Source organism: Rhizophagus irregularis, chromosome 2 (genome assembly GCF_026210795.1).
Source record: "Rhizophagus irregularis chromosome 2, complete sequence".
In the NCBI taxonomy this organism is placed as follows: domain Eukaryota; kingdom Fungi; phylum Glomeromycota; class Glomeromycetes; order Glomerales; family Glomeraceae; genus Rhizophagus; species Rhizophagus irregularis.
In genome coordinates this window covers 6,013,978-6,037,892 of record NC_089430.1, presented here as the reverse complement: position 1 = coordinate 6,037,892, position 23,915 = coordinate 6,013,978, and the positions used below count along the sequence as shown (strand labels likewise).

The 23,915-nt window shown below is 28.8% G+C and overlaps 6 protein-coding genes across 6 annotated transcripts; 2 read left to right on the top strand and 4 right to left on the bottom strand.

Moving 5' to 3' along the window:
• Positions 1 to 10,645: 10,645 nt before the first annotated feature.
• Positions 10,646 to 11,743, bottom strand: OCT59_012608 (uncharacterized protein; the record flags this gene model as incomplete). The annotated part of the gene is made up of 7 exons (XM_066134606.1): positions 10,646 to 10,728; positions 10,799 to 10,829; positions 11,187 to 11,192; positions 11,274 to 11,305; positions 11,391 to 11,408; positions 11,598 to 11,628; positions 11,717 to 11,743. 7 exons carry the CDS (start codon positions 11,741 to 11,743, stop codon positions 10,646 to 10,648), a joined length of 228 nt encoding a protein of 75 aa, XP_065989856.1.
• A 1,160-nt stretch (positions 11,744 to 12,903) lies between these two features.
• On the bottom strand, positions 12,904 to 13,113 carry OCT59_012607 (uncharacterized protein; the record flags this gene model as incomplete). The annotated part of the gene is made up of 1 exon (XM_066134605.1): positions 12,904 to 13,113. One exon carries the CDS (start codon positions 13,111 to 13,113, stop codon positions 12,904 to 12,906), a length of 210 nt encoding a protein of 69 aa, XP_065989855.1.
• Positions 13,114 to 14,530: 1,417 nt separating this feature from the next.
• OCT59_012606 (uncharacterized protein) lies at positions 14,531 to 15,468 on the bottom strand (the record flags this gene model as incomplete). Its single annotated transcript, XM_066134604.1, has 3 exons — positions 14,531 to 14,707; positions 14,815 to 15,294; positions 15,394 to 15,468. 3 exons carry the CDS (start codon positions 15,466 to 15,468, stop codon positions 14,531 to 14,533), a joined length of 732 nt encoding a protein of 243 aa, XP_065989854.1.
• A 2,787-nt stretch (positions 15,469 to 18,255) lies between these two features.
• On the top strand, positions 18,256 to 20,014 carry OCT59_012605 (uncharacterized protein; the record flags this gene model as incomplete). The annotated part of the gene is made up of 5 exons (XM_066134603.1): positions 18,256 to 18,258; positions 18,330 to 19,035; positions 19,147 to 19,612; positions 19,672 to 19,913; positions 19,995 to 20,014. 5 exons carry the CDS (start codon positions 18,256 to 18,258, stop codon positions 20,012 to 20,014), a joined length of 1,437 nt encoding a protein of 478 aa, XP_065989853.1.
• A 37-nt stretch (positions 20,015 to 20,051) lies between these two features.
• On the top strand, positions 20,052 to 21,137 carry OCT59_012604 (uncharacterized protein; the record flags this gene model as incomplete). Its single annotated transcript, XM_066134601.1, has 1 exon — positions 20,052 to 21,137. The coding sequence occupies one exon, from the start codon at positions 20,052 to 20,054 to the stop codon at positions 21,135 to 21,137; it is 1,086 nt and encodes a 361-aa protein (XP_065989852.1).
• Positions 21,138 to 22,078: 941 nt separating this feature from the next.
• On the bottom strand, positions 22,079 to 22,527 carry OCT59_012603 (uncharacterized protein; the record flags this gene model as incomplete). Its single annotated transcript, XM_066134600.1, has 2 exons — positions 22,079 to 22,092; positions 22,233 to 22,527. 2 exons carry the CDS (start codon positions 22,525 to 22,527, stop codon positions 22,079 to 22,081), a joined length of 309 nt encoding a protein of 102 aa, XP_065989851.1.
• Positions 22,528 to 23,915: the final 1,388 nt, after the last annotated feature.

Genomic DNA, 23,915 nt, shown 5'->3' with positions numbered 1-23,915 from the left:
CCTCCATAATGAGTTTTTTTATAAACTTCACTATAAGTACTACGCTTTTCACACCTATGACATTTCATTACTGCTGAGCCATGCCCAAATAACTTTCGTGTTGCTGGTGTATCTGATGATCCAATAATTAATGCAACTTTTATGTCTAAACCTTCAGTATATTGGTAGGTCTTTGGAACTCTCCAGCCCTTCCAGAGTTCTAAAAGCTCATCCACAATAGGGGCTAAATAATGGTTAATACGTTCCAACCCTACTTCTTTCAGTCCTGGCAAAAAACCTAAGTAAATAATATTTTCGGGTTTATTCCTTTCTGTTCTCGGAAGATTACAGATAGACGCGTAAATAGCACCAGCACTGTGTTGAGTATAGGTGAAAGGTTGAAACCAATCAAGATTAAAGAGAAGGCCCAGGTGTGTTGTCGCAGTTTCTGGTGTAAAGAAGGTATCACCATTAAATGGGAAAGTTTTCCATACCTTACCATCATAAATATCTGAATAGGTATTAACCCCTCCTCTTTGAATTCCTGATAATTCCAGCATATCTTCAAACCCAGGTCGTTGGTATAACATACTTAATTGCTGACGAATACTTGGTTTAGGGTAAATCATACGAGGTACAGCAATTATTTTACCCTTTCTTTTTTTAAGAATAGAAAGTGGATTGTTGCATTTATTACGACGACTAGGTACTGGATTATCTGGGAATTCTTCATGTAGGCAATTTGCAATAGCAGCTTTTCCTTCTTCTTTGTATTCAACAATATTTCTAACATTATACAATTTATGACAATTGTTGCATACAGCTAACTGCATTTTTGGTTGAAAGATATTTAACATTTTTTTTGCAAGATATAAGGATGCTGGAAAATTTTTAAATTGTGATTTATCTAAACGAGTAAGTACAATATGTAAGAATTTTATTAATACTTCAAGTGCTATATCTGGAAGTCTAAATCTTTGTTGAAATTTGAATACCCATAGAATAATTTTGGTTTCTATAGAATCATTTAAACTTTCCATCACAAATACTTCATCATTACCAATTTCAGGAGATGAAAAAAATTCTTCTATATCCTCCTCCTCCTCCTCATCATCTCCATCATCATCATCATCTTCTTCTTCATTATAATCACCTTCATCTTCACCACCATTATTTTCAGCACCATTATTCTCATCGCCATCATCCTCATCGCCGTCATCCTCATCACTGTCATCCTCATCACCATCATCCTCATTATCATCATTTTCTTCTTCTTCATTGTAATATATATATTCATCGTTATTCTTATTTTCATCAGGTGCTGGAACATGAAAATAAGAAGGATTTGGCAATAATGGTGATGATGAAAATAATGTATGTATGTTTTCATTATTATTTGGTTGGAATGAATCAGTATCTTCATTGAAACGATTAAAGCCACTATTATGTTGGGAAGAATCAAGATTAGAACTTGATGCCCTTTTTCGCTTTTTTGTAAGGTTTACATCTTGAATAATGATTAATCTTTTTTGTTTTCTCGCTGTAATAGTATCTTCCTGATTTTTCCTAGTATCCTCTGAGTTCCACAAACTTTCATCATTTGTATGATTTTCTTGAGTGCGAAAATCAACCTCTGTGCCGTCACAACGAATACAATGGTATGGATACAAATACCTTTTTCTGGGTTTTATTAAATCGGCCATTTTTGGTTTTTTTAATTTTATTGAATTGGCCGTTTTAGATTTTATTAAATCAGATACAGAGGTAGAGATTTCAATTTTAGTTTTTTTGGATTTTATTAAATCAGACACGGAGGCAGAAGTTTCAATTTTACTTTTCCTGGGTTTTACTAAATCAGAAACAGAGGTAGAGGTTTCAATTTTACTTTTTTTGTGTTTTACTAAATCAGACACGGAGTTAAAGGTTTCAATTTTACTTTTTTTATTATTCATTTTGTATTTTATGAAATAGCTAAGAAAGTTAAGGTTACAATTACTTAAATGAAGTACGCTTATTAAAAAATTTTCAAAAAAATTATCAATTCAATTTTTCCAAAATCAGGTTCTTCAATCACTTTTTTAGGATCAAGAACAAGTTCGCGTTCAATTCTTCAATTTCGTGTTCAACCTTTCTTTTAGGATCAGATACACGTTCAATTTTTCCTTAAGATTAAGATTAGTTTCGCGTTTAATTCCTATTTCAAAATCAGTTTCGCGTTTTTGGTAAGATAAAATAAACGTTTAATTATTCTTTTAGATCAAATTCGCATGCAGTTCTTCAAAATCAAGTTCGCATATCTCACGTCACTCATTCGTGTATCTCGCATTACTCATTCGCGTAGTCAAATCTCAACAACTTCGAAATCTATAAATTTGCTCACAAATCTTTTTTCACAAATTCCTCTTCTTAATCAAAGCAATCAAAGTAGGCAATGATGGATAGTGATCAAGAATCTACCTCCTCATCTTCCTCATCATCTTCTACCTATTCATCTTCGTCCTTGTCAGACAATGCTATTCATTTGAATCAAAATATGTATCGAACAATTAAAGTAAGTATTTTTTTATTATCTGTCATTGAATTTTCCCAAATATTTACGTTTATTTATTATTTATAGAAAGAAGTCTTTATCTGGATAGATTCTGAATTTAAGGATATATATGAGATCGATAGTGATCGTACGTGGCTTGAACAAAAAGAAAATATAATTACAAAATTACTTCCACCGCTTTATAAGTTAGTCAACAAAAAGTATAATGTTTCGAATAGTGACATCTTAAAGATGTTACATGGACGTTGGCGTTCACGCCATCATGTAAGCAATATAAAGAAGCAAGGAGACGACAAAGTGAAAATGGATAGGAGGAGATTAAAGAAGAATTCAAGAACTATGGACGTTAGTAACCATTTTATTAATATGAAGTGGGAATTTAGTTAATTTTATTTAATTTTATAATTATTTATTATTATAGAAAAAAAAAGAAGAGCTCAAGCGGCAAACTATTTAATAGAAAATAATGATAAATACATTCGTAGATACCCGGAGAAGGAGCTTGTACGAATTCTTAAGGAATCTGGTTATCATTCAGAGGAGTGGGAGGAAACTGATTCTGATGAAGAAAATGATATAATTGGTGAAGAATCTGCTGTTAAAGAAAAGACAATGTCAATTCATATATATAAAACATGGTGGCGTTCTTCTGCAGTATGTACTATATATTTATGATTATTTTTTTTATTTTATTTATCAATAGTAATTATTTATTAAAGCTTCAGCGTTTATTACATGATCGGATTGATCTGACCGTTGAAAAACTGAGGAAAAAACCTCGAATTCTAAAAATTAAAAGAGTTCAAAGATGTAAAACAACAACAAGTATGCCTCCAGTGGATACACCAAATTGGTGTCTGACTGACGAGGCTCTTAAAAGATTTAATCATTCAACAAATGAAATTCCAACATATGATTATAATACTGATCAAGATGAAGAAAGTGACGAATATCATAACGATGAATATGAAAATAAAAAAATAAAAATAAAAAAAACAAAAAAAGCAAAAAAAGGGGGGTAAAAAAACATAAAAATAATTAAATATTATGATTAAATACTTTTATTAGGTTATTCTTATCAATTGGCATTTATACGAATTGATTAAAATAAAGTTGTATGTAAGATTAATTTGAACATTCAATCCAATTAATTTTAAAATAAAATATGTATATTTTTAATATTTTCGTCAGTTATTCGTGATATCAGAAAAAATAAAAAAAAATTGAAAATAAGGGGTTTTATATGAATAAACGATTATCTTTAATATTAAAATACTTTTTTTAGTAATAATTTTAATATACAGTCAACTCCCTCTATAGTCACTCCCGTTATAGTCACATTCTACTATATAGTCACACCAGTTGAATGTTCAAAACACTTTATTATTAAAAACTATCCTATATAGTCACAATCTATCTATAGTCACTATCACACCTATCCTCAAAAATCTTATATTAAAAAGAACTGTTTATAATTACAGTTATATAAAAAATATATTAAATAACTTGGCATCTAATAATCGTACAAAGATGTATCATAGCTTGTTAGAATCGTCTCACTGAGACGAATCGAATGGTGGTAGTTTTATCCTTTTCCTGTGCAAACAGTCTTATGACTTTATCTTTTATTTATACTTTAGACTTCGAAAAGTAATCGAACAATATTACAAAAATAAGAAAATAAACTAATAAAAAATAAAAAGAGTAGCTTCACGACTCATACAAGTAAAGAAATCTAAACTAAAAAAATTTAAAGCAAAGAAAAACTGAACTATTACAGAATCGCATACCTAAGGTTGCTTGTCTAAACCTCCTCAAAATCCTACGATTAGTTTCGTCAAAATTTTACTATAGATTTATTATAGTTTTGGCAGAGTTTCGGCAGTTTCGGCATTTATAATAAGTTTTGGCAGTTTCGCCTTTCTCCAAAGTTTCGCCAGTTTTTTAATATAACTTTAATATAGTTTCAGCAGAATTTCGCTTTTCGGCAAAACGCCATCTTGCCTAAACCCCTAGGTTTCGGCAAGCAACCTTACGCATACCCCAACTTTACCCGAAGGCCAGTGTGAGTCAACTATCCAACATCCAAAAATCCAGTCCGTTACCAGAAAGAAATCCTAAGAGGTTGAACTGTTAAGCGGCGCAGAAAATCCAAGTGCGAGATCCAAGATCCACCCCGAATTATAGAAGAGGATATCCAAGAAATCCAGGAATCCTGAGAAACTGACGCCAAAGAAGAGTTGTGTTGTTGTGGAGAAGTAGTATTAGGGAAAGAATTAGTAGATGGGCTACATAATTTGGAAGCAGCCGAGATACCCTGCGACTCCTCCCAAGCATGGAAAAGAACATTCTGACACAGCCAAAAGTTTTATCCTTTTCCGATCACTGGCTGACGAGTTATTCAACAAAATGTTAAACATCGGCATTATTATATTTCTTGATTTACGTTTACTGCGCCATTTAACATTTTGCTAAATTTCTCAGTACCTAGTGATTGTAAAAAGACGATTAATAGCTCGTTGGAATCTCCTCATCAAGACGAATCGAATGGTGGTAAGCTCATCTCTCTGTGATCAATATTGACGGAGTTACTACTTAAAAACCATTTAATATTTTTTAATTTTGGAAATTAATCTAGTGATTGGATTTCGACGTATTTTATACCATTAGAACCGTCTCATCAAGACAAATCGAATGGCGGTAAGATCATCTCTCTACAATTAATATTGGAATATTGGCAGAGTTACGATACAATAAAGTTTTGAGTATAATTTTGGCTAAAATTATGTTAATTTTTGGCCAGAATTATGATATACTAATATAAGAAATTTTTTATATAGTCATATCTCTTTATAATCACCAAATATGGACTGTCCCAAATGTGTGACTATAAAGAGAGTTGACTGTACCTCTTTGAATTATATAATACAAATACAATAAATAAATATTTTGCATATCGGTACCCGATATGTGTAAGATTGATTCAGTGTTACATATCGGTGACTAATCGTTTAGATATCGGAAATCCGATTTTTAGGCATATTTGATATGTTACATATCGGGTACCCGATATGTAATAAATGTCCGATATGTATCTGATTAGTCACTGATATATAGGTACCCGATATGTACCCGATAGCATCAATTTTGACCAGTGCTATTTCGAAGGTAACATTGATTTTTTATTTTATTTTTTATTTTATTTTATCTTTTTGATTTATTTCAGCAAAATGTTACTAACGTTTCAGTTTTTCTTTTGTAGGTATTCAGCTCTCTGAAACTCTATTGGATGGAATTTCGAAGTTATTCTTTATCATTTTATTTTTTTGTTTTTTATTTTTGTTTTAGCGAAAAGGTACTAATGTTTCGTGTCTTTTTTTAGGATCAGGAAGTCGAAGCGTTCCCATTTCAAAGTTGAAATTTCAAAAAGATTTATTTTTTTTATATTTTATTAATGAAACGTACTAATGTTTCATTTTTATTCTTTTTGTAGGAACCCAACCGCCATTAAGGTAAAACTTCGAAGACTATTGTTTTTTTTTATATTTATTTAAACGAAATGTTGACTAATGTTTCAACATTTTGTTTTCTCTTTTTGTAGGTTTTCAACTTTCTGAACGCAGAATTTCGAAGGTAATACTTCAAATTTTTTTTACTTTCTTCTAACAAATGTTATACTAACATTTATTTATTTTATTTTTTAGGTCCCAGTTTCCTTTCAAACATTTCGAAAGTGACAATTCAAAATGTCATTTTTTTTATTTTGTTTTTAACAAACGTTTGCTAAAGTTTATTTTTCTTTTCTATATGGAAACCTGGGACCTAAAAAGTGAAAGTTCGAAGGTAAAGCTTCAAGATTGAGTTTTTCTTTTTTTCTTTATTTCTCTATAACGAAACTTTATTTCTTTTGTAGATTCTGGACACCATTTCGAAAGAATTGAATACAGTCAAACCTCGATGTACCGATATTCTATATACCGATAAATGGTCTATACCGATAAATTTCAATTATCCCATTTCATAATTAATAAAAAAACCTTGTTGTACCGATATTATATATAGTTTCGCGATGTAACATGTAACGATACTCTTTCTTTGTCCCTTTATAGTAACGTATAATAAAGATGTACCAATAATTTAGGTTACACTGGTTTTAATTTGGGCTGGTTTGGCTCGAGTTAAAAAAATTGTAAACTTATAATTCGAGCGTCTGGCAAAATCATATTTTTTTGGTTTTTCGGAATTAAGCATAGTGCGAGCTAAAATTAGATTTTGGCCCGCATTATAATTTACAGATAATATATATGTACCGATGTTTCAATGTACCGATACTTTTTTCCTGTCCCGACAGTATCAGTATATCGAAGTTTGACTGTAGTTATTTTCTGGAATCGAACTAACTGGAACAATGTTCCAAACCATTAACAACATAATGTAGATAGATAAAATAGGATAAATAAATGTAATTTATGTATAATAATGAAATAAAAAATATACGTTTAAATAAATAAATAAATAAATAAATAATGTATATAAAATAAATAAATAATAAGAATAATAAGAAATCAGGTTTCGATGTAGCAAATATGCAACTGATATTATAGACAGTTCGGTAAGGATTAAGAGAGATATCAGATTGCTAAAATTCTTTCGATATTCATATTACACTTACCCAATGCTGCTTGACCCAAAAGTCACATGACTTATACCTGATCTGTGCCGAGAACTGGTCACAAATCAGGTGGACTGATCAGCTCCCATTCAGATTAAAATCGAAAATAAATAATAGGGCTATCAGGTATATGAAATTTACCCGGTAGCTCTTCATTTAACTAGTGGGATTTACGTGCATTTGGACTGATCCAGTTCTTTGCCTCCTCTTCTGTTATGTAGTCGACACCAAGTACTAGAGCTTCCTTTTCACACAGGTCAAAAAGTGTCAAATCAGTTATCAATCAGTCATCAATCGGGTATCTGATTTGTGCCTGATTGGTAACTGATTGCCTCAATCAGATACCAATCGGGCTGCCCGATTGGCATCTGATTTCTGCCAAAATCTGACACCAACTGGGTAGTCCGATTGATAATGGATTGATATACCGATTGGTATCAAATTGGTGACCGATTGGTGTCAGATTGGTGTCAGATTGGTGACCGGTTGGTGACGGATTGGTGACTGATTGGTGACCGATTGGTGACTGATTGGCGGTCAATTTATGGTCAATTGATGGTCAATTTGTGGTCAATTGATGGTCAACTTATGGTCAATCGATGGTTAACTTATGGTCAATTAATGGTCAATTTATGGTCAATCGATGGTCAATTTATGGTCAATTTATGGGTTAATTTATGGTAGTAATCACATAACTAATAATAAAATTTATTACAGCACATTATAATATTTATTAAAATTATAAACTCTACAAACAATAAAATACATGGTGTTTTTATTTAAATAAAAACCATTCATAATCTTTTTTTAAATACTTTATACTACAAAATGATGTAATATTTGAAAACAGATGTTAGAATATAACTGATAAAGTTAGTAATATTTAATAAATAGTAAAGTGTAAATATAAAAGTTAGTAATCATAGTAAAGTACAAATACAAAGTTAGTATTATGAAGAGTTTGATAAAAAAAAAGAAAAATACGTGATGATGTTAGTAAAATATAAAAAAAAAGAATAACATTAGTAATATAAAATAAAAGAAATATAACGTTACATTAGTAATATTAAAAAGTGATAAAGTTAATATTATAAAATAAAATATAGCCAGTACAATAAATTTAATGACAAAAATACAATAATTAATATATCTGTAAAATGTAAAGTGAGTAAGAAAAAACAGAAAAGAAAGAGCATGTATATTTTTTGAAAAATAAACAAACTCGAGTTTGGTAATTTATATGCATGTTAAGATCAGGTCACGTGCATAAAGATCAGACCGAATTTTAATTAGTTAATAATAGATATAATAGATAAATATCGCATCTCCAGAAACTGAAAATTTCAAATTTACTCGTCTCATAATTTTACCTTATATATAGTGACCTTTTAAATTTGTATTAAATTTTATTTTGACTTTCAGAGACCTAAATTTTTTTAAAATTGTTTAATAATATTAATTTATTTAATATAAATTTAATAAAAAGTATATTATTTTTTATTTAATGTTCAAATTCTAAAAAAATTCTCTATTAAAAATATCTCATACAAATTCTTAGAAAATTTCAAAAAAAAAATCTATTTTCTATACAAATCTTAGAAAATCTCAAAAAAAAAATTTTCTATCAAAAACATTATCTATACGAACCCTAAAAAATTTTACAAAAAAGAAATCTCTATCAATCAAAGATATATCTTATACGAACCCTAAAAAATTTCACAAAAAAAATCTCTATTAAAATATCCTATATAAACTCTTTCCATACGAACTCTTAGAAAATCTTTATCAAAATATTCCATATGAACTCTTCCCATACGAACACTTAGAAATCTCAAAAAAAAATCTCTATTTATCAAAAATATCCTATACGAATCACTGGTCAAATGATGGAATATCGGTAATATATCAGTCACCTGATAATCACCTGATAATCCATATATCGTATTCTGATATCTCCGGATTAGTAATCCCGATATGGCACCGATTAATGGAAGAGATAGTTACATATAAATTACATATAAGTTACATATCGGTTTATAAATATCATGAAAATATTGTATAGATATCATACTCATATCGGTATCTATATACTTCAATAATACCTGTATGATACTTGTATGATCATTATATGTATTGTATACTGATAGGTCTATGATTTTATTCCGAAATTTGTATAAATTGTATTTATTATAATTATTGCAATATTCTATCTAATATCCTATCTAATATCTTATCTAATATCCTATCTAATATTTATCTATTATATCTACAAAAGAAATTTACACATCCAAAGGTCCGAAAACTAGTTACCTAAAAAAATGAAAAAAAAAAGAAATGTAAGTAAATTTTCATTAAATAATAGATCTATTAAAAACTCACCAAAATTTCATGTTTATCACGCCTAGAATTAATGTTTTTTAAAGTTTTAAAATTCATCCTATCCAATGAAGCTGATACAGTCAACTCTCTTTATAGTCACACATTTGGGACAGTCCATATTTGGTGATTATAAAGAGATGTGACTATATAAAAAATTTCTTATATTTGTATATCATAATTCCGGCCAAAAATTAACATAATTTTAGCCAGAATTATACTTAAAACTTTATTGTATCGTAACTTCGCCAATATTAATCGTAGAGAGATGATCTTACCGCCATTCGATTCGTCTTGATGAGACGGTTCTAATGGTATAAAATACGTCGAAATCCAATCACTAGATTAATTTCCGAAATTAAAAAAATATTAATGGTTTTTGTGTAATAACTCTGTCAATATTGATCCTAGAAAGACGATCTTACTACCATTCGATTCGTCTTGATGCGACGAATCTAATGGTATATGATACATCGAAATCCAATCACTAGATCAATTTCCGAAATTAAAAAAATATTAAATGGTTTTTAAGTAATAACTCCGTCAATATTGATCACAGAGAGATGAGCTTACCACCATTCGATTCGTCTCGATGAGGCGATTCAAACGAGCTAAAAATCGTCTTTTTACAATCACTAGGTACCGAGAAATCTAGCAAAATGTTAAATGGCGCAGTAAATGTAAATCAAGAAATATTATAATGCCGATGCTTAACATTTTGTTGAATAACCCGTCAGCCAGTGATCGGAAAAGGATAAAACTACCACCATTCGATTCGTCTCAGTAAGACGATTCTAACAAGCTATGATACATCTTTGTACGATTATTAGATGCCAAGTTATTTAATATATTCTTTATATAACTGTGATTATAAACGGTTCTTTTTAATATAAGATTTTTGAGGATAGGTGTGATAGTGACTATAGATAGATTGTGACTATATAGGATAGATTTTAATAATAAAGTGTTTTGAACATTCAACTGGTGTGACTATATAGTAGAATGTGACTATAACGGGAGTGACTATAGAGGGAGTTGACTGTATCTACAAATAACAGAAAAAAAAATCAATTAAATTTTTCAAAAATTAAAGTTTCAAAATGAAACTTTGAAACCCACCTATCCAAAGCCAAAGAATCAAAACCGATATCTACAAATAAAAAAAAAATGTTAAATTAATTTTTAAAAAAATTAAAGTTTCGTAAAACTTCGAAACTTACATATCTGATACCCTGGAATCAAAGTCGATATCTACAATTAAAAGAAAAAAAATTTTAAAAAAATAAAGATTTAAAAAAAATAAAGTTTCGAAATGAAACTTCAAAACTCACCTACCCAAAGTTAAAGAATCAAAGCTGACATCTAAGGTTGCTTGCCGAAACCTAGGGGTTTAGGCAAGATGGCATTTCGCCGAAAAGCGAAATTCTGCTGAAACTATATTAAAGTTATATTAAAAAACTGGCAAAACTTTGGAGAAAGGCGAAACTGCCGAAACTTATTATAAATGCTGAAACTGCCAAAACTCTGCCAAAACTATAATAAATCTATAGTAAAATTTTGATGAAACTAATCATAGGATTTTGAAGAGGTTTAGACAAGCAATCTTACTGACATCTACAAATAAAAGAAAAAAGTGTTAATTAAATTTAAAAAAAATTTTGAAAAAAAGTTTTAAAACGAAACTTCAAAACTCACCCATCCAACATCTAATAATCTAAAACCGATATCTATAAATAAAAGAAAAATGTTAAATAAAATTTAAAAAGAAATTAATTTTGAAACAAAACTTCGAAATCCATCTATTCAACATACAAGAATCGAAGTCGACATCTACAAATAAAAGAAAACAAAATTAAATAAATTTTTAAAATAAATAAAGAAGTTTCGCAATGAAACCTTGAAACCCACCTATTCAAAGTTAAAGAATCGAAGCAGTATCTACAAATAAAAGAAAAAAAAGTTAATTAAATTTAAAAAAAATTTTGAAAAGAAGTTTCGAAATAAAACTTCAGAACCGACCTATCCAACATCCAAGAATCAAAGCCAACATCTACAAATAAAAGAAAAAAAAATTAATTAAATTTTTTAAAAAAAATAAAGAAGTTTCATAATGAAACTTCAAAACCTGCCTATCTAACATGCCGTGCAAGAGCCAAAGCCGACATCTATAAAATAAAAGAAAAAATAAAGTTAAATTTCAAAAAAAATTAAGAAGTTTTGCAAACTTCTTCAAAATTTACGTGTCCAGAGTGAATCTGATACCTACAAAGTAAAACACTGGTCAGAATAGTCCATTTCAGCAAAATTTTAAATTGCCGAATGTTGGACAAAATTTGGTCTGACATTAGCCGATCAGTACCAAAAAAATTGGCAACTAATTTTATGGATGATTTGCACTGTAACGCCTGCTACTTGCAATTAGAAATTGGCAAAGTTTCAGAATTAGTTAAAAAAGTCGGCTGTACATATCAATAAAATTCGAACCTGCCATGCAAATGAAATTCGTCATAAACAATCGACTATTCGTTTAAAAATCGATATTGATTTAATTTGCTGATTTGCAAAAATAAATAAAATCGACCATAATAATTTTGACGAAATTTAGCAAATTTAAGTTTTAAAACCGATTTTATTTCGATTGATTTACCAATTATTTTAATTAAATCAATTAAATCGCAAAAGTTTCCTACAAAAATAGTAAAAATTTCCTATGAAAATAATACTAAAATAATACGAAAATAATAAAAATTTCCTACAACAATAATACTAAAATAATAAAAATTTCCTACAACAATAATACTAAAATAATACGAAAATAATACTAAAATAATAAAAATTTCCTACGAAAATAATACGAAAATAATACTAAAATAATATGAAAATAATAAAAATTTCCTACAACAATAATACAAAAATAATATGAAAATAATACTAAAATAATACGAAAATAATACTAAAATAATAAAAATTTCCTACAAAAATAATACGAAAATAATACGAAAATAATACTAAAATAATAAAAATTTCCTATGAAAATAATACTAAAATAATAAAAATTTTCTACGAAAATAATACTAAAATAATACGAAAATAATAAAAATTTCCTACAACAATAATACAAAAATAATACATAAATAATACATAAACAATACGAAAATAACACGAAATAATACTAAATTAATAAAAATTTCCTACAAAAATAAAAAAATTCAATCCACAATTTCACAAAAAATCCCATAATTTTCAAAAAAAATCCAAAAAAAACTGACGAATTCACAATCTAAAATTCGAAAAAAAGTTAGTATAATAAAAACTCAAACAAAAATTAAAGTACAAATTTATACCATTTGTCTGTTTCATCTTCTGTTTCTGGCGATTCTTCCACTCCCATTGGTTCTGATTCTTCTATTTCCGTTGGTTCTGATTCTTCCATTCCCGTTGATTCCGAATCTTCTATTACTACTATTTTGTCCATCTCCGCTGACACTTCCGCATCTTCCGCCATTATTAGACTCTCCATCATTTGAATTGGCATCTCCGGCTCAGAAAAGTCAATATTGGCCAGCATATTCTGCTCCACATAGGTCCAATTTGGAGCACCTCGTAAATAACGAGAGATGATATTATATATCTTATCATCATAATTTTGCGTTTGTATCAATTGTGCAGATTGAAAAGAGAAAGCGTGTTGGTCCAAGACATTTCGTAATAAATCTATTAACTATTATTAGAAAAAAAATCAATCCTATTACGAAAAAAATAAAACAAATAAAAAATAAAAAATAAAAAATGCGACAAATAAGTTATTGAACCTCTTCAGATCTCCAAGACGGATTATAAACATTGATATGTCTTTTACCGTCTGGTTGTTCCTCATCCGATTCAGAATACTCTGGAGAGTGATATCAGTTGTTACTTAAAACATTCAAAAGTTCTTTTCGATCATAATTCTCCAGTTTTTCGTCATTTTTGTCAAAAAGCGATTTTGCGCCTTTAACTTGACGTTGTAATAACCGAAAAATACAATAAAATAGAATAAGGATAAATAATTAACTGATGGATAAATAATTAACCAATAAAATTATATTTATAGTTTAGTTTAGTGTAACGAGATAGTCATATGATAATAGATCTTCAAATTTTATTAGAAATATTAGAAATATTAGAAATATTTTTCTTAAAAATGTATAAATACAAGTGGATTTCGATAGGAAATTCAGGAGTTCAATTTTTGGAAAATAAAAAATTTTAGTTCGTCCTTAATAATAAACTAACACAATCTTTTAGCCTTTTTCTTATGAGCAAAAAGTGCCACATTAATTATTTTAATTAATGGTTTATTAATGTTTTGTAACTAATTTTTATTCTTAAACCAAGCATAGATATTATTCGAACTCAACACGTCGGTGGCAACATACGATATTTTATTTTAATATCCTATGGGCGGCATGTCACAACGTGCCTTTTTCTATATTTAAAGTTTCGACGAATGATGAGATTTTTTTTTTTTGAAATAATAAAGAAATTATTTACCTCATTTAACCGATTGTTTCGATGTAGACGGTGATTATCTTTGTCTAAAGTGCTGCGTTGTTTATATAACAAGCGCACTCTGCAATGTTTATGTAAAGCAGAAAGCCAAGACTTGACTTGCCTGTATCGTAGAGTATACCTTGGCTTCATTGCTTCAATTAGTCGAGATATAACCTGTTGAAGAATTTCATCATTCGACTCACTGGTAAACTTTTCATCATATTTTAATTCTAGTTCAATCGGAAAAGTTTTAGAATCGTCTTTATCTCAGCCTAAATTGTACAAAATATCGGTTTAGCAAGCGTTAAAAGCATACATTGAAAGAGGATTTTTGGACGAACCCTAGCTTCTTCTTCATCTACTTCTATTTCATCTTCAGAATCGCGCACAAGATTTTTTCCTTTCCTACGCTTTGTTAGTCATTGATCCTCTTCAAATTCGATATCTTGAAGGTCAGATGAATGTCGGTGATGCAAGCCATCATTTTCCTGACTAAGTATATTGTTATACGATTGTAATTGGCCAACGTCTAGCCGTAGGTCACGCAACTTGCCATTTGCATTATCGAGTTGCCGATTTAATTCATCGATTCTTTCCTGTAAGTAGGCATTTTCTTCTCAGAGATTATACGTTTCTAAAAAAACGTTAAAGTCGACCAGAACTCTAAAATGAATACAAAAGTCAATTGTAGCTCACCATTTACATCTCTAGTCCAATTACTACTATAAGGTTCACGTATAATTGGCGTTAATTCTCTCCTATATGGTTCAGTGGTGCGTACATTGCTCCTATACGGTTTGGCGATGCGTACATTGCTCCTATACGGTTCAATGATGCGTGTAATTGGCATTAATTCTCTATGTATATTGCTCCTATATGGTTCGGTGGTGCGTGTAATAAGCGTTAATTCCCTAAGTACATTGCTCCTATACGGTTTGGCTGTGCGTGTAATGGGCATTAATTCCCTATGTATGGTTACATTACGAATTGGTGGTACCATCTTGCTTTGTTGCGAGTACAAGCTGGATAATACCACTAAGCGAAATGGCCCATTATCTTCTGAAGCTTCTGGTATCAACGTTTGTTTTTGAGTTTTGGTAGAACCAGAACTGGAAGCTGTGGATTCCTGTTTCGATATTTGTTTTTGAGTTTTGGTAGAACCAGAACCGGAAGCTGCAGATTCCTGTTTTGACGCTTGTTTTTGAATTTTGATAGTACCAGAACTGGAAGCTGCGGATTGTTATTTCGATATCGACGTTTGTTTGGGAGAATCAGAACTTACAAATTCCTGTGAAAAAGTTTGTTTGTGAGACTCTTGACGACTTTTTTTGACACTTTTTTGTCCAGATCGTTTCATTCTTTATAGAGATTTTAATAAACAGAAGAATAGTAAAATTAGTAAATAAAGTAGAACTTTCTTTCAAAATGACGAAAAATATTGTTCGATTTATATAAAAGTTATGTTTGACGATCAATATAAAAATGTATTGCAGATTTTATAAAAATTTTATAAAAATTACAAGAATTGTTTATCGAAAAAATAAAATTATTTTTGCGAAAAAATTCGATTGATGGAGCTTTATAAATTCAAAATTCAAAATAAGCTTTCCTGGGAAAAAGTCTATTTGATAAAAATAAAACCGAAATTTGATTTAAAAGTTAATTAATCGTTAAAAAAGTTTAATCGAAATTAGACTTTTATTACTTTTATCAAATCAATTACTAACGGATTAAATTTAACCGAAATTTTCAAATTAAAAAAATTCTCATGATTGAAAATTTAATTAATCGAAATCTCAAAAATAAACTTTTATTAAATCAATTACTAACAGATCAAATTTAACCGAAATTTTCAAATTAAAAAAAATTCTCATAATTGAAAATTTAATTAATCGAAATTTCGAAATTAAACTTTTATTAAATCAATTACTAACGGGTTAAATTTAACCGAAATTTTCAAATTAAAAAAAATTCTCATGATTGAAAATTTAATTAATCGAAATCTTGAAATTAAACTTTTATTAAATCAATTACTAATGGATCAAATTTAACCAAAATTTTCAAATTAAAAAAAATTCTCATGATTGAAAATTTAATTAATCGAAATCTCAAAATTAAACTTTTATTAAATCAATTACTAACGGATCAAATTTAACCGAAATTTTCAAATTAAAAAAAAAATTTCATAAAATTTTAATTTTCAAGAGAAAAATTGACTTCATTTGTCAAAGTTTCGTTAAATTTTAAAGTATATATTAATTATAACCGATTCTTTATCAAATTTTATAAAACATGACGAGAAGAAGATCGATTAATCAAATAATGGGTTCAGAAAGGATAGCAAACTGACTATCTTCTAGAAGGTTTAGCAAAAAAAGAACCAAAGTCCCTTGTTATTGTGACAAATGTAATGGAAAACTGGTTATAACACGAACCAAAATGCTTCACGAAGTGGCAAAAAACACAACTGACTCAAATCTTAATAGTGGTTTGGCTTCATTGTTACTAATTAATCAAGAAGAGGATTCGACAATAACTTCATTAGAAGAAAATCCGATAAATGAAGATATTTTGGTACCTCCAAATGAAGAGATTTCAGTAATAACTCCTTTAGAAGAAGATTCGACAACAATTCCATTAAATGAAAAAGATAATTCGACAACTTCAGAATACAATGAAAACAAATATATTTTTTTACCTCGAAGATGTATAAGAAGCTACGCAAATTGCCCACAAATTATACTTGAACATTCAGGAACAGAAGATTTGAGCAATTCTGATTATGAACAACATACTGATACTTCTTCTTCTGATGGCAATGAGTCAGATGATGAAACTTTTGCCGATACTTTTGAAAATTATTCACCGCCAGATTTTAAATCATATCAAGAGGAAGAAAAAATGACAATCGATGATAAATTTTCATGGATTTTATTGTGGATAATGACCTTTCGAAAAAAGTTCAATCTCCCTGAAACAGTGAATGAATCTCAACTAAAATTCATGAAAATAGTGTTAAAAGAAATCGGTGGAAACATTTACGATAGCTTTCCTGACTCTCTATATCTGGCAAGAATTCAACTTGGCCTGAAAGATCATTTCCATAGTTTCGTGCCATGTCCGAAATGTCATAAATTATATAATAAGACAGACATGGACAAAATTCAAAAAAATGACAGTATCGGTATCATAAGATGCAGTCACGTCGAATTTCCAAATTTTGCGTCTCAAAGGACGAAATCGTGTCAAACGGTCTTGGCTGAGAGAGAGGTTAAAAAGCCAGAATTAATATATCCATTTATACCGATTCATCAACAATTGGAAACTCTATATCGTCAGCCTCACTTTGAACGGTTACTTCGATATTGGTCAAATCGTCAACAATTCGATAACATACTGACCGATATATATGATGGTCAAATCTGGAAAACATTAAGAGAAACTGACGATGAAAATTCAGCAAAATTTTTATGACCAGAAGTAGCCGATTCACATCTAGGACTAATGATAAACCTTGATTAGTTCCAGCCCTACGATGGTACATTTTATAGTATTGGGTAATTTACACGGCTATCTGTAATTTACCCCGTGACATTCAGTTCAAGCGCGAAAATTTGCTGGTTCTCGGTCTACTACCAGGACTGAACGAAGTAAGCTTGTACAAGATTAATCATTATATTGCGCCTATTGTCAATGAATTAGAGTTAGGCCGTTTCAACAAATAGTCTCGTTTAACATTAACCCCTCCTCATTATTTCAAAAAATTCAGATTTAAATGTACATTTTGTATATCACGTGATTTTATAAAAATACGATAATAAAGATAAAATCTAGGGGTTAGATAAATAAACGGGGGGGCCAACTCATAGGTTATACAGACTGATCAATAATAACCAGAACTGTCGCCATATGTAATTTTATAAGTAACCTTATTAAAATATGATCGTACCCCATGTTTAAGATGAAAAATCAATTGATAATCATTATAATCCATGAAAAAAAAATAATTGATCGGTAATAAAGAAACGCAAAACTATCTGAAAATATAATTTTTTGTCAAAGTTTCGTGTTTATTTACTTTAAAAAACTTGATCGGCGGTTTAATACATCTAAAATACATAGAAAATTTCGCTACAACTTGAAAATGGTAGGCATTAAAGGTTAGAAAAGCACAACTTTTATATTTTTTAAATAATATTAACATTTTTTATTAAAAAGTTTCAAAAAAAACGCGCAATTAATATAAACGAGAATAGTATTGATTTGCCAATACCAAAGCAGCAAAAAAAAGCAGAAGCATTACAAGAACTTGTACGTACTAAGCCTAACCTTAAAGGAAAAATGGTATATTTTTTTCCAACATTAGATAAATATTTTGAAGGTGTGCTTATGTATGAAGTAAAGGATAAGAAAGCATATGTATATAGCGTCAAAGATAATCGCAAATTTGACACATTTTCCAAATGGATAGATTATTTGGGAAACCGAGGATATTTTAAAGGACGTAGGTCTGCTACAGCAACCATTTTTTTGGAAGCAAATCCTACAAGTCCGTCAATTGCATCTATTTTATCTACATCAAATTCATTATATTGGAAAACATCATTGTTAATAAACACCACAGATATTCTTTCATCAATTCAAGAAAAAGTTAAACCAGGAGGAGAGTTTTCTGGAACTGCAATACGAAAAATTAGTGAAGGTCTTGAACTTCATTTTTTCAAAGAAGAAAAATCAGAAAAAAAGCTATTGATTCTAACTAAGAGTGGTTTATATAGATATGAAGTTTATATATTTGATCAAATAGTAAAAGAAAAATATCTTCCTTTTCCAACCAAAGAAATGAAAAGAACTCTTGATGAAATAATTAATTTTATTAGATATGTTTTTTCTGTTAGTATTTGTTATGGACAAAGTACTGCTGGTAATTAATTATTATTTTTTATTTTTTATTTATTTATATACGTAAATTTTATTTGATAATTTTTATTCAAAGGTTTTGAACAAGTAACACATATTCGGGGTACTTAACTAGTTAGCAATAATAAAGATCATACTCCTTTTGCTTTAATGGAACGGATTGGTCAACCTGATGAGGTATATAGAAGAATAGATTGTATACTTGTAATAACAGAAAAAAATATATGCAAAAATTGTGCAAAATTACGAAAAACTTTACAAAGAATTCAACAAAGAATTTTGTCTGGAACAAACTCAATAAAAGTAACACATGCATCAAAAGAAACTCTTATAAAAAAGGTTAGCCAACAGAGAAAGATTATTAAAGAACAAAATAATATAATTATTGATTTAAAAGATCATTTAAAAGAAAAAATTGAAAGGGAAGAAGAAGAAGCATCAGGTGAAATTGCAAATATTGTTCATACTGTTACTAAAGGTATTATTAACAAAGATATAGATATTTCTGCTTTTCATCCTATTTTTCAAGAACTTATTCGTATTCAAACTGAAAAACCAAATGGAACAAGATATCATCCAATGTAAGGTTAATTAAGATGATATTAAATATGAAAAATATCTTATATTTTTAATTTTTTAGGTTTTTACGTTGGGCTATATCTGTATATAGTAGATCAGGTCATGCAGCTTATAATGCAATGAAAACAATTATGCGTTTACCATCAATTTCAACACTTAAAAGTTATATTAACGAAAGTGAACAAAAATCAGGCTGGCAAGATAAAATTGCTAATCAAATATTAACTAATTTGACAATAAATAAAATTTGGGGATATGGAAGAGTGGGATTTTTTTCTCATGATTCTTTTAAAATTCAAAAAGGTAAAAATTATTATTATTTTTAAATTTTTTCAATAATTTATATTTAATTATTTAATTTGATTGTAAAACATCTAAAAATAGGTCTTCTTTGGATGACGTAAAAATTGTTATGTTGGTTATTTGGATTTTGAAAATGAAATGCAAGAGTATGAGATGTTTGCTATGCAATGTAAACAAGAAATAGAATCAATATCAATAGAAGATAATTCTACATCAAGTAATAAACAAAAATTTGGACTTGCAACCCAAGTTCATCAAATTGTTTGGCATTCAATAACACATAATTTTGCATTTCCCATATCTTATTATGGTATTAATAATATATCAGTACATAGTTTAAATACATTACTTTTTAATCTTGCAGCAAAATTAGAGTGTATAGGTATATATACATGTGGATCAATTTGTGATGGAGCAGGAGAAAATAGAATTCATATTAAAAGTTTTGATTGGTATGCATCAAAATGGACTTGTGGTGATATTGTAGAAGTTAATTTTAATAAAGATAAAACATCTTTTTATGCAGCAAAAATTATAAATAGTAATTTTGAAAAAACAAAATTTACTGTATGTCAACTTGATTGTAATAATCCTAAAAATATTGAAATTGAACGAAATTTTATTCGTCCACCAATGCCTTCAAAATTGAAATGGAATGTCAATGAAATATGCGAATTTAGAAATCCAGATGATAATAAATGGTACTTAGGAAAAATTATTGAGTTTGATCCAGTTGAAACAACATTATCTGTAGAAATTATAGAAGGAATATATGCAAAAAAGGGATGGAAAGTTTTTAGTTATCATATTAGTAAGTTTCTTAGACCTGTTTATAATAATCAAGAAATTTTATTAAATTATAAAACAATCAATCCTATTACAGGAGAAGAGTGGTTTTTTATTAGTGATCCAACACATGTTTTTAAAAAACTTAGAAACAACATATCAAAAAGTCATACAGGTGAAAAAAATGCAAGAGAAATAATGTTTAATAAAAAGGAAATTAGTTGGAAACATATAAAAGGTGTATATGAATATACAAATAAACATGCAACTGCTAAAGCTACCAAACTTACAAAACGACATATATGGCTTACTTCATGGAGTAAGATGCGTGTTGATCTTGCTGAGCATACATTATCAAAAGAAGTTGAAGATGCACTAGCAACTATTAAAGAACTTAAAAATATATCAGAAGGAAAGGACCCAGAAATATACATATAGGGGTCAGGTGGCGAAAAAAAAATTTACTATGAGCTGTACGCAAGGGTTTTTTATATGAACGGTACGCAAAATTGACACCTGATATTGAAAATCCTGCAAAAATACGCAAATAAAATTTCAGACCTCAAGATCACATGATTTATTGTATTACGAATTTTATCATTTACAAAAACAACCTATTTTACCATTTTTTCAATAATATCTTTTCTGCCAAAATAATCAAAATAATATTGTTTTCCATCTCCAACTAATCTTAGAAAATTTCCTTCAATTACTACTCTATTCTGTTTAATATGATATATAATGTTTGAAGGAATATGATGTGTGAGTATATAACAACCCTCTTTAACCATATCGGTAAATAATTCTAAATGTAAAGGAACAAATACATGTAATGAAATATATGAAATATCGTTCAAATCCTTAATAGGCATATCAGTATAACAATGGTGATTATAAGCCTCAAAATATAAAGCTTCTACTCGTCCGATGCACATCTGAGAACCATATCGAACAAATAAATAATCTCCCTTTATTAATGGAAAATCTTCAGTTATATTTGCAGTTTCAATATTTGGAACTATTTTTAAAATGTATGTTAATAGTTTAAACATAAATTTCTTTAATAAACTAATATAAAAAACTTACTTTTAATTAAACTTTCTTGGACATTTTTTTTATTTAATTTCTTTCCATTTTTAGATTTGGCTAATTCTTGATCGTGTAACTGTGCTAATGTTGTAGCAATATTTTTTCGATTATCCTTCCATCGTTTTTCCCTTTGAGTTATGAATCTTTGTTCTGGATTTTCATTTTTAGTGAAATATGCAACAAAATGACTGGCCATATTTGGTTGAATTGAATTTGGATCTTCTGTTATTATTCTTGAATTTGCTCCAACAATTTTAAATTTTCGTTCAAGAGGTCTTGAACTATATGATTCATGGAATTTTCGCTGATTATACAAGAATTCAAAATCCAATTTATTGAAGGATAAATACCGACATGATAAATCAACTGTAGTAAATATGGTAATATTAATATTAAATGTAATATAAATATAATTTTTATATTCATTGTTAATATAAAGCTTACCACTATCCCCATCATTTAAAATATACAAATTTTCAGGAGGCTTAGCAATTCCATCCAACTGTGAACGGCCTTCAGTAAAATCATCATTGAATTCACACCCATTATCATCACTAGTTTCAGCAATTTGTTTCATTTCTAAAGAAGCCTCACCAATAGCAGTTGATAAATCGTATTCATCATCATTATTATCATGGGATTGCTTGTCAACATCAGAACTTGAAATATCAATTTCATGTGATTCAATAAGGATCTGTGGGGTATCAATATCAACAGAGATATCAAATGGTTGAATCATGCCAACATATTCTGCAAGATCTTGAGCGAGACGATATGAATGATGAATAGTATCTGATATTTGCTTGTCATTAGGCCATAAGCGAAGTTTTTCTAAAGATAGCTTATCCAATTCAGAAGTATAGTCAAAAAGGTAGCCTAAAAATTTTTTTTTCAGTTATTATTATTAATAATTAGAATTATAATACTAATTATAGTTAAATATATATACCCTCACGTACTGATCTTTCCTTATCAAAATTTAACTTTCCATTCCGTAGAGCTTTTGTGTATTGTGAAATCTTAGGCAACATTTGAATAAGTTCAGCAAAATCAAAGTCCGGATTTATCTGCCTTGCTACACCAAAAAAGAAATGCTCGCATGACTCTGATCCATGCAACCAAGGAAGAAAAGGTACTTGAGGATAATAGTCTCGATGAGCTTTTACAAGTAATACCATTGATTCACAGAGAGAAGAAAAAATAGCAAAACTTTGGTCGGCCAGGAAATTTTGTTTAATAGATACAAAGTCTGGATATTTTTGGTGTAGAGTTGTAATGTGAAAGCGCCATAAATGAAGAAAAAAGTAACCTGTCATTGCCATACGTACTCTTTCAATTGGTGAAATAGTACGATTTAAATAGCAATCTACAATTTCTCCTAATTATGAAAAGTTAAAAAATTAATTAATTTAAAATAAAAATTAATTTAAATAATATTAATTATCAATTTTAATTTAATTTGTTTAATATTACGTACCCATGATAAATAAATATATTATAGTTCCTTCCATTCCTACTTTTACTTGAAAATCATGTGTAAGACATTGCTTAAAATTTGCAGAACAAAAAGTTCGATAAGCAGCAGCATCGTCTTGCTTATCTAATTTGATTACATCATTTTTGTACATAATTGAATCGTGCTGTTTAATTAAAGTAAGAAGATGATCATATCGGACTGAAGATATTCCAAAAGTTAAAAGCCGAGCTCCAGATATTATCGCGTTTCTTGCAGTTTTTTTTGCGTGTTTTGGGTCTTGAACCCGAACTACTGGACCAATCTTATCAAAAATGGGGCAGGAAAAATTAATATTTAATGTTGGTTCACGAATAAAAAGTCTTTGGGAAGTTTGAATATCTATTATTGATTGTTGTGCTTGAAATTCAGTAATAGCACCATCAGAACCAATGGATAATATATGGATTTCAAGCTGAAAAGCAATTTCTTGAATAAGCTTCTTATGCAATTGACTAATGGTTTTTGAATTATCATTTCCTTTATTTGGTATTAATGCGACGGCGATAGGCGGAAATTTTGGTAAAGGAATCTATTACCATTAGAATATTAAATTAATTTTCTTGTTAAATTTAAAAGAATAAAATTTAAACATTTTAATAATACCTGTAACA